The sequence below is a fragment of the Balearica regulorum genome, chromosome 7 (assembly GCF_011004875.1).
Source record: "Balearica regulorum gibbericeps isolate bBalReg1 chromosome 7, bBalReg1.pri, whole genome shotgun sequence".
Lineage (NCBI taxonomy): Eukaryota > Metazoa > Chordata > Aves > Gruiformes > Gruidae > Balearica > Balearica regulorum.
Genome location: NC_046190.1, coordinates 25,780,372 through 25,796,552, shown reverse-complemented (window position 1 = coordinate 25,796,552; position 16,181 = coordinate 25,780,372). Strand labels below are relative to the sequence as shown.

The 16,181-nt window shown below is 37.0% G+C and overlaps 1 protein-coding gene across 1 annotated transcript in view; it reads left to right on the top strand.

Moving 5' to 3' along the window:
- The window catches only part of KCNMA1 (potassium calcium-activated channel subfamily M alpha 1), a 494,552-nt gene that overhangs the window by 439,266 nt on the left and 39,105 nt on the right, over window positions 1–16,181 (top strand). Inside the window, exons 26-27 of the mRNA XM_075757828.1 lie at window positions 2,722–2,946; window positions 6,178–6,370. Of these exons, the coding sequence (XP_075613943.1) occupies window positions 2,722–2,946; window positions 6,178–6,370 (418 nt within the window). The remainder of the gene's footprint in view (window positions 1–2,721; window positions 2,947–6,177; window positions 6,371–16,181) is intronic.

The window sequence follows — 16,181 nt, the reverse complement described above, 5'->3', positions numbered from 1 at the left end:
CCAAAATAGAGAATTTCTTTTTCATAAGCTGAAATTTGTATATTGAATTTAAATCTTTAGAGAATTAAGATTGGAAATATTTAAATGTTTACATACCCCATTTATCTCTTTACACAAGGCAGTAATGATTCTAATACAGGCAAGTGTTGCTTTGCATTATCTCTTATTTATTTATGTGAATTTTGCTCTCTTAGAACTTCTCTCTCAATTTCCAACATTTCAAGATGCCCAAATAGGCCAGAGTAAGTAGTACTACTACTCTGCCTTTCTAGCATGTTGCAGTGAACCTAGTCTATGTTTGTTTTGTTTGTTTAACTGGGGAAACCATCAAACTGACTCAAGTCATTAAAAATAATTAGAAGGCCTATCACAGTCTATTTTGCTCGGTGAAAGTTTGTGCCACTTGTGTTCATGTACTCATACCTTAGAGTAACAAGTAACTAACTCCAGATCTCATACGCAAAACTGATGATATTTGAAATGAACTCCCCGGTGGATCTTCACTTTGTCGCACTTCATAAAGCTTTTCCTGAGCCTGCTCTCTTAGATTTTCCTGCACTGTGGCGTGGTGTAGCCAACGATGGTGACAGCTCTGGTTTATTCTAGCAATCAGGGGTTAAAAGCTTGTCTCCGCTTTTCCTCAGGGGGTTCTGTAATAACCGTGACATTGCCTGGAATTGCAATATCGCTGTTTAAACAGTCAAGCAATTAAATTCCAAATTCTAGAGACTGAGCTGTGAGATGGAGTTTGGCTGAACAGCTGTAAGTAGTACTCATTGATATGTATTCAGCAGGCAAGGAGAGGCACCCCTGCTGTACAATACTTTGTAACAGACAGAGACAGACATCTGCCTTCACTTTCCAAACACATCTTAGCAGACAACCTTTATGTGTTGCCCCACTTTGAAAAGCGTTTCTCCAAAAATGGTGCTGCGGAGTGCCTCATTTATCATCTCTTGGTGATGCCATGTCAGATTTTCACCCGACTAGCCTGTGAATCTGTAAATCTGGACAGGTTCTTTCTGCTTCATGCATCATCACCAATAAAGACACTGCCATCAAAATGCTTCCCTGCACCTTTTCAAACTCACAGTCCACAATTTATGTCTACATTCATATCCATGCAAATTTAACGCTGTCCTTAGAGACCACACAAGTACAAATTAGTACATGATATGAAGATGATGGGATTTCCCAGGTTGTCTTCTAATTGATACTTGATGATGCCTCAATCAGAAAAGAATTAATTTTTCTGCCCAAGGTCTGTTTTGGCTCTGCAAGATTCCAGCAGTATCAGGTAGGAAGAACTTATTTTGGCACACAGTCAAATGTACATGGCTACATACTGATCAATGACAATAGAGTGACATTTTTTACATGGTTTCTTTCAAGAGAGTCTCTGTCTTGTAAAGTCTGAGTATTCCATAGGCAGAGGCATGGGAAAACTTACATGCTTCTTGAGCATTCACTCTTGTGTTTTGCTGTTTGAAAGGCCAAGACCAATCTTTTGGTAGAGTTGTATGAAAACCAGCGTAATTGCCCCAGAGAAATTGCAAGCTCAACTGATGAGAAAACTTCTAATTAGAGTTCCCGTTCTTCCTACATGGTGGACACCTCCCCTGCATATTTCAACCTGTATCGCACATTGTCATGCTTCCATAACTTAGAAAAAGGACGTATAATATGGATAAGTGAGGGGAAAATTTCGCAGTCCACCATTGTCTTAGTTTTATTCATTGGCAAAACTTCTATGTTATAGTACTGACTGTACAACTTCTTGGCAATATGATATCAGTGGATCTGTAGCTACTTGATGGAGTGCAATAATGCTAAGACTGGCTCCAGAAATGAAGGTCATTTTTTCCTAATGGCTTTATTTAATCATCTTGGTGTTTGAGTTGCCTGCTCAACTGACATTATCACTGATGAAATTAGTGCAAAAATTTATTCTTGTCGCAGGACAAGAAGATAATTCTGAATAAGATTCAAATGTTCTCTGTGAGACTTCTTTCCTTCTTTCTATTCAACAACTCATGAATTCCAGTGAGCCTGAAAAGTTAGTATTAGTCACGATCTTGCACACTATTTTTTTTCTTACTGAGAGAAGCTCTTGTGGAGTATGGTGGCCATCCATTGTAAAGCAGAGCAGTGTAGAGTGTTCTTTGATTGCTTCTAAGGGTAGTGGCAGTTTGTCTTAAAATAAGAATTTTGACTCAAAGAGAATATGATCCTCAATTCACAAGATATGTACATTACCACGAAGCCCTACTAAGACCATTGGGCACTCACGTTTTCCTTTTCAAATTGGTTCTGAATAAAAACCCACTAGTGATTCGTCAGCTAAGGCATGGTTTTGCATCTCTTTTCTATAATCCTTCTAATGGCTAAATGCATAGTAGGTCAAATTCTGTTCTTAGCTAAACCAATAGTACTTTGTAACCGGAGTCCTAATCCACATATGCAGAAACATATACAGGACCAGAATTCCCAAACACTGAAGGATTTGCAAACAAGAACAAAATTCTCTTCTGCTGAGCACATTTAATGAAGGATAAATAAGGGTAAAATGAACAGCTATTATCAAACTGCTTCTTTGTGCATGAACAATATTGACAGTTGTGTTTTTCCTGGTTTAAAACTCAATATATGATTTAAACTTCCCTTTGTTTCATTTCTCCCTTGTCTTTTTGTTTTTTTGTTGTTTTTTTTTTTTTTTTTTAGACTCGAAGTGAAGCAGCGATGACAGTTTTAAGTGGGCATGTAGTCGTTTGCATATTTGGGGATGTTAACTCTGCTTTGATTGGATTAAGAAATTTAGTGATGCCATTACGAGCCAGCAACTTTCACTACCATGAACTCAAGCACATTGTGTTTGTGGGTTCACTTGAATACCTGAGAAGGGAATGGGAGACACTTCATAACTTCCCCAAGGTTTCAATCTTGCCTGTAAGTCCAAAGCCATGTTATTGATACTTTCTTATTTAGGACACCAACTGGACAGATTCGTATTGACTTTGATCTTAGGCTTTTTTACTTTTGTCTACTTAGAGGCCTGAGGACTTAGATTTTCCCTTTACTGTGTCTATGAAAACAAAGCCCTGTGAGACCTTATTAGAAGATATTCGCCGCAGTGTTTCGTTCCTCATCATCCTCATCGGATGAATTTCAGCTGCTATCAAATGTATTAGCTGTGTTATATATCGAACATCCACTGTAGTGCACTGCATGTAGCCAGTTCTGATGTTGTGATTTCCCTGACAGAATGACAGTAGTTATTTATGACATTATTTATCTATTTGTACCCACAAAACCTTTGAAAAAAATTGTTACTCTATCTATGTAATATCTATCTATATTAATACAAAATTCCTGTAGGCTGGCCTAATTTATAAGGAACACTGCCATAGCATTTCAGTTCAGAGTCCTGCTACACTCGTGTATGGAAGTACGGTAAAACCCTGACCCTTTTGAAATCGATAAAAAGCTCCTATTGATTTTAGTACAGACAACCACTGAAGCCACAATTCAAAGGTCCTTTTTCTCCTATATATCATTATCATTCACTCATGTGCCCAAAATGTAGAAGCACGAGCTCCAGGACAAACAGATTAAGCCCTCCAAGCTAGTGATCTTAGGTGGTCATAGCTATAAATGACCCACAAAGATGTAGGCAGGAGGGAAATGAGCCCATGGTATAAGTACAAAAGAGAATGCTCTGTACGTTACGGAGTAAAGTAAGTTTGGATGTTTTTATTAAAATGAAAAATTATGAATTTACCCATTCCTAATAATTACATTTCAGCACTTAAAGATAAATGAATCAATGCTGGATGTAACCTAAACTGAATAATCAGGAAAATAGCTATAGAATGGAAAGACTGCCTTCATTTTCTGATTAATTTGGGCGGTAGGTCTTTGTTACTGTAAATGCAGTTTTAGTGTTAGCCCTTGGCTTTTTTCTGTAAACTGCTCCAACAGATGGTGTCACAAGATTCTCCGCTGTCACAAAAATGGTGTCAATATCAGATTTGGTCAGTTAATATCCTCCTCTTCCTGCCAATCCCTTTTAATTCCAATCACTGTGAATGCTAAAGACTAAGGAATCAGAATTAAAGTAATAATACTGTTGAACTGTAGAGCAGAATAGAATCAAGCTACTACTACCAAACTATCCAGTATATAATGTGCATATATTATTATAATATGTATTTGTAAAGTTTTGATTCTGAATTCTAAAGAGACTCTGAGGAAATGTACACCGCTTTTACATTCCCCAATAAGTTTGTACCCAAATTTAGAGTAGTTTTGGAGTAATTACAAGTTAAACAGCTTAAATAGTTAGTTAATACGCCTTTAAAAATACAGAATATATAAAGGAATTGTATCTTACACAGTAATCAAGGGTGCTGAAGACTTCATTCCCGCTTTTTTTTTTTCCCCCAACCTATCTGGTTCAAAATGGTGATATGAAGTTAAAAATATCAGCATTATTCTCATCTAATTATACTAATTTAAAAGTCTACTAAAGTTTCTGAGATCATACTGGTAGGCATGGTGGTAAAGGAAGGCTGCTCAAACTCATTTCCTACTTCTCTGTGCTTTGGTTCACAAGGTAAAACTTGCTGCTGCTATCTCATGGGGATGTGGTTACAGCTGAAAATAAAAAAAATATTTGTTCTGATTTAAAAAAAAAAAAGCAGAAAATTAATTTAAAGTCTGTGTTAAAGGAGGCATTTAAGCTGCTGAATAAACTCTTAAAAAGTACGCAAATGCCAATTTTAAATATCCTCAGGCAGCCTTAATTCTGTCCCTTTGCATAAAATCATTAGGAGTAAGCCTTTAATTAATTACATGATTACATATTATTTTTCCCCACAGGAATCCTGCTTCATGTGGTGCACGTTACAGACACAAAGGACAGAATTAAGGTGGCAGGAATATCCTAACTTTTAAGTACTTTATAACTAAATCATATAGTTCAATATATAGTGTTTTCCACAAGGTTTCATTCCTCAAATTATTGAAAGTAATGTGGAATAGCGAGGCAGGTATCAAAAGTAGTTGGCAATCACTGAATAAGAATTGAGCTCTGCCTTCACTTTGTGCATTTAAAATTCACTTTTGCATTGAATATTCTCAGTGGAGTTCAGGAGACGTTCACCATGAGTGATCAGGAGATGGAAGAGCAGGGTCTTGACTTGGTTTTATGAAAGTCGCTGTGTGACAAGGGGACAGCTTAGTCTCCTCATCATCATTAGGGTCTTTGGGTACCAAACCATGTGAGGCAGCAGAGCAGAATCTAGTTTCCATAAAAAAAATCTTTTTTTTCCTGGACCTTGCAGCCCCTGTGACATGCACTTAATATTCTGTAACTAGAGATGTGGACTGTTGGATGTGAAAGGCAAGTGTTATCTTTAAACAAATCATAATGGGTTAAGTGTCATGTCTCGGTTGTGTTAACTATGAAAAAAACCCCACAGAGTATCACAGCATTTCCTTTTAATTATTGCATTCTCTGATTGAGAATCGTGGAGGCAGTGAATGTTGCATGAGTTTTTCCCATTAAGATAGTCTTGTTTCAGTTTCAAAGGGTTTAATCACAAAACTTTGAAGATCAGTGTGTTTTCCTCCTAGAAGCACCAAAAACATGCATTGAAAAGAATTAACCTTTTTTGTGTATTGCTTCAGGTGAGAAAAAAATAGCTTTATCCTGATTGCATTTCAAATGTGTAGGACACATTATGCTTTCCTGTTTAAATTGCTATTCTTTTGCCCAAGACCATTGTGACTCAGTAGTAGATAAATAGACATTTAAAACACACCCTTTGTTATATTCAGAGAGCCAGAGGTTGCCACATGATAGCAACTTAAATCAAGACAATTTCAAGTCACCGATGAGATGTAGAATGCTGGCATTATTCCTGTTTCTTGTTTGTTAGTAATAGCTTGACTGAGTATTGAGACTGAACCTAAAATGCTGCCATCAGCACCAACTACCCTTTAGATTAGCACACATCTCCTATTCCCTGGCACATAGTTAGACCAGCTTAATGTCAGAGCATAAAAAAGATACTTCTTAAATAATTTCCCAAAGCTCCTTCTCAATCTTTAATTTGTTTTTCTTTTTTCCTCTCCTGCCCCCCGCCCCCCCCCCCCTTTTTTTTTTCTGTGCCGAAGGGTACGCCATTAAGTCGGGCTGATTTAAGGGCTGTCAACATCAACCTCTGCGACATGTGCGTTATCCTGTCAGCCAATCAGAATAATATTGATGATGCTTCGCTGCAGGACAAGGAATGCATCTTGGCGTCACTCAACATCAAATCTATGCAGTTTGATGACAGCATTGGGGTCTTGCAGGCTAATTCCCAAGGTAAGGACTGCCCTATAATACTTCTCTGCAGTGCCTACAGGGGACAGGACCTGGCAGGAAGAATATCCCTCACTCAGTAATTCAAAGAGCCCTACATCAGCTTGCTTGACAGTTAAACCTGCTGATTGGTATGATGGCTTTTAAAGGGACAGTCACGTAGATTCTCTGCTACATCACAAAGCACATACTTGCAGAGGAAAAATGAATGAACGTGAAACTGGCATTTTTTCTCATTTTCATATTTTCCTAAAAAATACATAAAATCATTGCTTTCTCACCCTGACTTTCTCTGTGGCTTTCTTACCAGGGCAGTTGCTGTTATACAGCGAAAGCTAATTCATACTCACTTCAGAATACCTGAAATCTCTGTCTAACAAGATTTCATTTTTACGTAAAGCACATTGCAACCACAGGGAAAAAGAGCTGAGTAATCCAAGCCAAAAAGTTAAATAAAAAGAACAAGAATTTTAAATTTTCTTTACTGTTCCTGTGCCTTCTTTCTCAAAAAGCCACTTAGAATTAACTCAAAACTGATTTCTTGCCATGGTGTGACATGTACTCATCCCATTTAAGGACATTGAACAAAATCCTTCAGTCTTTGCTGAGAGTAGGGGACTGATTCATCAGTAGCCAAAGGCTGTTTTACACCAACTTTGCCTGCGCAAAGTAGCTGCAAAGCAGTCATAAGCACCCTGGCAAAGACCATCAGTGTAAAAACAATCATCTTCCCATCCCTGAAGGGTCTTGCAGCTTGTGCAGCTGAAGTCCTACCTTTGATAAACCTATTAAGTGCTGCAGTAAATATTCCCTCTGGATGCAGCCCTGCTATAAATGTAGGTGTAGAAAGGGTAGTGCTTTGGTCTGCAATTTCCCCGTGAGCCTGACCTAGAGATAGTTTTCCCTCAAGGACTGTGAGAACTAAGATTAAGTTCAGTTTTTCCTCTATACACTCTAATCAGGAAATAGGAATTATGAGCCAAAAATCAGAGGCAGCAGTGTAACTTCTTGAATACGGAAACTTCTTGAACGTGGAAAATTCTTTCTTAGAATCAGCAGTAAAACTGTGGAATTTAATGTTGGAATGAAATTGTACCAGGAAACTAAACCTTTGGAGTTTTCAAACTTAGGTTGGATAGTTCTCTGGAAAACAAGTAGATTTAGAGAAGAGGAGGAAGAAAGTGTTTTTTCAATCCCATGGGTGTTTGAAGTTTCAAATCGGTGGCCTGGAAGCCATACAACCGCAAAGATTTTAGAGTTTTTTCCTTAAAAATTTGTGGGATTGACCATGCTCACACTATGATAACTTATAGTCATGATTAGGAAACTGATTGCAGAAGTGGAAGACAGGCATGGAGGTTCCTTGTTTTGCTGATTTAGACCTGGGATTTGAAATTTTGTATCTCAAAACCAAATACGTACTTTCACTGCCAGACTATTGGGTATTCTTTGGTGCGTGTCTCTGTCTCCTATTACACACATAATTAAAATCTTCAAGAAATAGAATGTTTGTCTCACCTCTTTCCTCCCTTCATTCCTGTTCTTGAGCATGGGCAGTCTGAAAGAATTTCCTTATTCTGCCTTTGCTCAGAGGTTAGTGATATTTCCAACACTTGGCTGTTGTATTTTACCTCTGGGAGTACACTGGATCTTAGACGATCCCTGAATGAGGATGGAAAAACCTAGCAATATAACAGTCTTCTGCACCATATGAACACCTGTCATTTTTTACTCTCCATCCTTGGAGGTATTCAAGATCTGACTGCATAAAGCCCTGAAGAGCCTGATCTGACCTCATAACTGACCCTGCTTTGAGCAGGAAGTCAGACTGGTGACCCTCTGATGTCCCTTCCAACCTGAATTCTTCTATGATTCTACAATATCCAGGTTGCTGCTAGAGCAGAGCCTCTATAGGTCAGGAAGTGTAGACTGGGGCCATGGTCCAAATCCCTTCAGCCCTATCCACTGTTGTTGATGCAGAGAAGCAGAGGCACAATAGGTTAGCACATAGAAAATTTTGGACATTTCTTCAGATCAATATCATTCTGCATGTAAAAAAGGTAACTCTTTCTGTAGGTTTTTCTGGGGAAACGGGGTATAACATAAGGTAGGTAACCAGCAGCCTATTTTAGTTGAGAGCATTGGCTTAGGAGGGGTTCTTCTAAAACCAGTTGCTTCAGAAAATAATTATCTTCCCAGTAAATTCTCTGCTTATGGTATCCACAAATCCTGAATTGGTTGCATTGCTTTCAATACAGTAAATTTTCTTGAAAGACCTTGAATACAATGGTAGACTGTCAGAAGCAATTAGATCAGTAGATAGCACAAACTTTACTGGAAATTATATCTAATGTGACATTTTTGTCTATGAAATGCAGCTTTAACGTATGGTGGGCACAACTACCATGACAATTATATAAACCAGGTGATTCAGCTTTTGCTGGTCAACAAACAGCATACTAGAACCACCTCGTAGATCCTTACTGGCAATTAAGTGCCTTTATTTACAGAGCAAGTTGTCATTTTACTTTTGCTTAAACATTTCTGTATTGACATACCTATCCTATACACATTAGCTGGTACAAACCTTAAGCATTGCTAATCTGAATTTTTCTAGATCTGAATGTATGATTTTTGAATTAAGACATTCCTCACAACGCCATCCCTTGAAAGAGTGTTCTGTGCTGTTCTTTTATGTGACTCTTGTTACCGATCATAGGAACACTAACATTAAAAAATCTGGGTGTGTGGAAGAATGTCAGTTGACCCGTGACAGGGTGTTGAAAAGAGAAGAAAGTAAACAAAATATGTGAACAGCCTGAGAAATATATGGGCTAAGCTGTGAGATTTTTGGTGAGGGAATCAACGGTGTAATCTTACCCTTGCTATTCTAAGTAATAAGCTAGTATAATTCTGTAGTCACTAAGCAGTGGAATCTGATATGAAAACCTAATATGTAATTTATGCTTATGCCTCTGAAAAAGAAAAAAAAATACAGTCATTTAATTGATAGGTTATTGGATGCATAAGGATCTTTCCAATTTTTATCTGTGATTATTTCACCCCAGTGTCAGAGAAAAGATGACACCAGTACAAGTGCACCATAAAAAGCAGGATGCAAATGTATTTAACCATCAGATAAGCCATAATCATTGGCCAGTGCTGAAGTACAGGGCCATATCTATAACTTCTTTGTTCTAAGCTGGTAGCAGAAAAAGAACCCACAATTTCAGGGGACTCATTCCCTTTTCTCTGGAGCCTCACCCTTGTCACCTACTTTAACACCAAAGTCACTTCCAGTCCAAAGCATATAAACATTCATCACTAGCCAACCTTCTGTATCCATCCAAACGTGTCCTTTCCGACCAGGGACATAGCATTGCACCCACGACTGAGCCCAGATGCAGTCTCAGAGGAAAGGCCTTGTAGAAGGAACAGGAGGGTGGACATAGACAGCAAGCCTTCCTGATAGGGAAAGTTCTGTAACAATAGGGCCACCAACTCCCAATGGATTAAGTTAACTGCTGAAAGAAAGTCTACTGAACTAATCTGGTTTGTATCAACAAAGGATTTTCTCATTACTAGTTCAAGATGAACTTAATGCACATACAGCTGTTCTCATGCAGCAACAAAGATTTGCTAGTGTCTCCTTATAGTGTTAAAATATTCCCAGGCTTTTGTACCGGGTAACATAAATTATCTGGACTTTCTGTAAGTAGTGTGACAACACTTTTGTCCTCTGATCTGCCTGCTTTGAGTCCTAACTGATCCTGCCAGAATTGCATCTTAAACCACCAGAGTTCTCTGCCTTGACCTCCTGAAGAAGAAAAAAAGAACTTACAGTTCCAGGGCACAGAAAAAAAACCATATTCTGGACCAGAGCTACAAAGCACCCTGGAGTACCCAGAGCAAATGACATTAAACTATCTAAGTTGTCAAATCTATGCTCATCATCAGCCATCTAGCAACATATGACCAAACGCATGACTAGACAGAACTGTGAATGGAAACAAGGTGCCTTCCTTAGAAGACAAAGCTTACTAACTGTTCTGGAAGGATTTGCTAGTGTCCTTTCCATAAAAGGTGTCATTCTTCTCAAAAAACCCAAGAAACTCTTTCAAATTGGACCTGTGGTGTTGAAAGATCTCATGTTGAAAGCATTCTCATGGCTGTCTGCATGAGATGTTTCAACACTGACTGGGCAACTCCTTAGGCTTGCTAGAGGTTAGGGGTGCAGCCTCTGATGTCCTGAAAATGAACTTCTGGAAATCGTCAGGGCAGTTTGCTGCCTTTGGGAGACCTAAATTCCAAGGACAGAAAGGCCAAAGTGTATCCCACTGAAGCTGCAGCAAACTATCACTTTCATTAAGACATCTCAGTTTCTGAGATACAAAATGCTGCAAAGTCACAGCTTGGCCCACCTCTTCACTAAATGACTCATAAACTCAGTCAGATGTCTTATTTGTGACAAGGGAAGTCCTGATATTATCTTGCAGTTCCTCTTATAGATGTTGACTGATTGTCTTCCTAGAAAGGTTTGTAAAGAGGCATGTTTGTGGTGGAGAAAAAAGGTCACCTTTGAGTACTGATAATTTGTTTTTATTGCCCCTTGATCCTTCCTGATTTTCATTCTGTCCCCTCAAATACAAAGTGAGATTATTTTATGAAGAAGTATTTTGGAGAGAAGACCAAGGAGTATTAGATCCATGTTAAGCATTTGTGGTCCATAGCCATGAGGTTTTTCCAAAGCACCCAGGCAGATTGAGTCTGAGATGGGCTCTGCCTTGGTGGTTATGTTGGGAGAGCTCCAGTAATTCTCCTTTCCTTCATTCTGTTGACGTTTCCATAATTTCTTCTTCAAGTAGCATCTCTTGACTGTTCCCATTTAGTTTTTCACGTTTCTTATATTTTCTTTCAGAGTCTTATACTGTGGGAATTTTACTTGTTTGACCCACCAGATGAACAGGGCCCAACACAAAATATTTTTCCTCAGTCGTAACTACAACTGCTATTTGGCTTTCTTCCCAAAAACCAGAAAGACAATTATACTTAACTGTTTAGAGATTTATAAATACTGTACCAGAGTAGCCTCTGGGTAGTAACTTTAGATATCCAGCTCAATAATTTTCTTTTATTGGATAGTGATTTAGATCTTATTTTGAGTCCTATATAATAAGAGCAGTACATTTCATTAAAAAACACTTACTAAACAATAAAGAAAAGCGATCTCATGGCTCCAAGCAGGTCTAAAATACAGAAAGGGGAGGCTGTATAGTAACATTTTTCCTATAGACATTACAAGACAGATCACAGTACATCAGGGTAGATGTATTTCAGTATAGTAACAATTGCAGCTGTTTTCTGAATGACTTCAACTTATGAGAATTTTCCCTAGGAACACTATTTCAACACATGAGAGATCTTTTTAAGGCCTCCATTTACAGTTCTTGTAATAGATCCTCCAACAAGAAAGAATAAAGAGAAAAAAATAAAGAAGGGATGAACTCCTGGGTAATGCATCTTATACATCATGGCAGGATTCTTTGGGGAAAATCCTATAAAATCAAGTAAACATACTGAGAATTTTACACACTGACTGTCAAGTGTAACAGATTACACAGGCTAAAATAACCTTGTACAAGTTTAGTTTCTTTTGATCCAGTTCAGTTGAAAATCACTTGTGGCTTCATCATCATTTTTTGTTGGAGCTGTCTTAAACTTCGATTGAAAGGACAAAAACAGCCACTGAGTTTCATTAGATTTATTTCACAATCTGTTGATTAATTCTTAAATTACTGAAATTTTTGATGGATTTAGTCTCGCAATCTGCTGCAAGAAATTTCCTGTTAAAATGAATCTGAGATCTTCATTCCACTGAGTTTGCAGGTAATATATTCTTTTTCACCTCTACCAATCAATAATTCTTGATTGTTTTATATCTGAAGTGTTAACGAAAGAGAGAGAACAACAATAGTATTATCAGGATTGGAAATGAGAGAAAATTCTTAAGCAAAGGGAAAGGATAAATACTGTCTGAAATGCTTGGATAGCAAAGGGTTTGTGTCACTTTCAGAAATAACTGTATTGTAAATCTGTTAGAGATGTTTGTTATAAGTTCAAAACAATAGTTTTATTCCTGAAGGAGGGTTTTTTGGTGAATGTTGAATGTTACTTCTCTTATTTTATAGTCATAAGATAAAGGTTTTAAGTGAAAATTTCAGAATATAGGGTTTGATAATCATAGATGCAGTTACTTTTTAAGCTGTTATGGAATTCAATATTCTGTGGCAACTCCAGCACTGTTTCCTACGTTTAATTTGTAATATTACATAAAAATGTAGAAGTAAAGAGCCTTACTTTCAGATAAAGAAAATGAAACTCTACTTAAGCCAGCTAAATAGTTTCAGAGTTTAAGGAGTTATTTAACCTCCTTAGGAAAGCATATAAGTAAATCTAGAATATTAAATGTAGATGTAATATTAAAAATAAATAAATGAATAGTGCTGGCAAAAAGTGAAAGATTTGGGGTAATTTTTTTAAGTGTCAAAGTGAGCTATGACACTAACTTTAATCTTTTCAACACTTAGATTCCTGTGTGGTTTTGCAAACCAATGTAATTGAGGCTGCAGAATGCTTGTTATACTTAAAGATAGCTCATAATTTCCTAAATTACATAGATGTTTTGAAAATTTTTCTCCTAGACAATATCAGTCTTATAAGTCACTTTTGCAAAAATGGCAAGTGTTTTGCATTGACATCAGGGTTATTGGTTTGTCAGGACTGATAGTTTAGTGTAGGGGTTACACCTGATTAAGGATGTTTTTATACTGTGTGTTTCTGAATGCTCCTTTATTTTTGCTAGCATCAGTTGTTGTAAATGAGAAAAGTAATAATTCAATTAGCAAAATTCTCTACTTGGCTGGTTATTGTTTAACTAACTGAATTTTTAAATGTTTTTTGTAGTTCAGTTTCATTGTTATTTTTCAAAACAAAGGCTGACCATCCTAAGTGATGAAGTTAATAACTGAAAAATGAGATAAGGGTATCCTAACTTCCCAGCACATGTCCTGTATCACCATTTGCTCACAAAAAATCCAATTTTTGAAGATTAGGTCACTGTGATAAATAACTCAGTATTACCTTTTTGCAACATGCACATAATTTCTTATCCTGCTGAACCAGATGGATCAGCTGATAACTGTTATTTATTTTATGGTAGCACACTGGAGCTCTAGATGGGATTAAGAGCTTGTTGTCATAGTCCTGATGTATACAAGAATAAAATATGGCCTTTGCCCTGGCAAGTTTACAATCTGATGCCTTGCTTGTTCCAAAACTTATGTGCTCAATGTTATACAGGTTAATAAATCTCTCTGACTTCAATGAAACTATCCACCTGTGTAAAGTTAGATTATGTGCAAGTCTTTGCAAGATTTGGACTTAAATAAACTAAAGAGGCCGAGTGGGAGAGAGGCTATTCACTTGACTTTGCATCCTGTGCTACAGAAGACGTCTATGTTAGGACCTTGCTAGCCTTCCAGCCTTCACAAGAAACGCTTGACAGAAAAGTTCCCACCCACCCTTTGCATTTCTTGTATTTTCCTGGCAGCTGGGCACTAATATTAGCTGCTGGAACTTAGACATGCAGAGAACAGTTTCTTCTCTCTCTCTCAAAATTTTCCTACGAAGAGAGAAAAACTACTAAGAAAAGAGGTTTTCAATTCTGTTGCTTATAAACTAAAAATGTGTTGGGGAATGGCTGGAGAGACATGTTTCTTTGATGCAATATCCCAGTATTTGAGAAATGGTGCAAGGTCCTAGCCCAAATACCTTCAAGCTTTCACAATTGCCTCTTCCTCCTCTGCTTTCAAGACACCGTCTGCTTCAGCCAGAGAAAGATAAAGCCAGGCAAAGGAGGTAGATAGTACAGTACATCAAGCACGTGATTTCACACTTAAACTATAAATATATTTAACCATCCCAAGACTGTTATAAATTCATGGTGAGTCTATTTTATTATTATTTGCTGTTCAACATCTTGAAAGCAAAACCCCTATTATGAAGGTGTACTATTTTGTGCATTTCTGATGCTGAGGAATAAAAAAAAACCCGCTCTTTTTATGAGCATTAATTATACACCAGGCAAGGAAGCAATTGCCTCTATGTTATGAAATATTAAATCAAAATGCTTCCTGTTCCCAGATGTCCCAGAGATAAATACAGCAGTATTTTGAAGCCCCACTTGGAGCTGTTTTGCCTGCAAATTTATAGTTTTGTCTCCATTTTCAGAAAACCCTGTTTTATGTGAAGTATAGCACTCTTGGTAGTTTTTAAGGAGCAAACTCCTCTGGAGTTGCCTGTGTAGGCAACAACTCTTATGTAGATTGCACACAAGGGATCTGAAGTTGAAAGGCTCCTTTAAGATGACAAATGGGTTGAAAGTGTTATTGTCTTTGATTGCATGCCTTACATCATCTGTATGTAGGAATAAGAGAGCTATACTTTATCTTTAGTCATTTTATAAATATTTAAGTCCTTATAGTTGCCTAAAGATATTAAAGCATATTTTACAGTAGTTGGAATATAAATATTATATATAGCACAAGATACCAAAGTAGTTTAATGAATTCATAATTTTCTGTTCACTTTTATTGGAATGTGTTTTATGTTCCAAAACTTCCATTTAAAGAATAAGAGACCATTCTGCTCTCTGACAAGATGTGAGCCAATAGTGAATGTTATCAAGGTTGCTTTAAATGATGATATGGGACTTCAATTAGCAAGAAGAGAGGGAACATGGGTATTAGAATGTACTAAACAAATCTCTGTGTTTTAACTTTTAAAAAGTCTTTTTGAAGATACCATTTGGTTTTTAAGTCTTTAAGAAACTGTAAAGTATTTGGCTTCTCTGTCTCTCTATTTTTTTAAAAGTTAATTGCAGAAGGAGATGCATATCTAGATCCAATTATACAAAAGTAAATTTTTTAAAATTTGAATTTTAGTATAAAAGATCTGTATTTCATGGGCCCTTGAATACAAAGCTGTATTCAGGGTGTAATTGTGAATCTTTCAAATTCCCATCAAATGAAAAAATTCTTTTTAAAATTTCACAGAGTTTCACTGTTCCCCAGTAGGAGTCCATGCTGGGTAATGCTTGCTAATTACCCACAACAAAAGTAGACACACAATGCTGGTAAATTACCTGACCCTTTGCATTTTAATGAGACAACAAGGATTTCATGAAGTGATGTTGTTTCAGTGGTTAATGGTGTCAGCAATGTTGTAATTGTAGGCTGAGGCACATTAGCTGCACAACCACATGTAGGAAGGGTTTCTCTCGACAGGGCCTTTGGAGAATAGAACAGGGTATTATCATTAAGCCTATGTCATTTGCATGCTGCTAATCACTTACTTTATTATCTTGTGTATCCATTGTCTTTCTTTAATTGCTCTTTAAATGAAAATTAAAAATAGTTGCAATGCCCACGATACTTGTGATAGCATCTTGATTATGAAGATAACTTCAAGAAAATGGAACATATAGATAATATATTACAGCATTACAAGATAGTTTTAAAGTTATATATCATAGTAGGCAGCCTCATGAGCATAATTCTGGTATCTTTCTTTGCTTCAGTATGTATTGTTTGTTTAATAAATGGTTATTTATATGCATAAAGGTGGTTGCTTTTTTTTAAAGGACATACATGAATTCGGAGATCAATGTCACTGTTCTGCTTTAGTGTGGAAGACATACAAAGCACCAATATTCAGCAGATTCCACTAGTCTAATAACGTTACAGGAGAAAGCTAG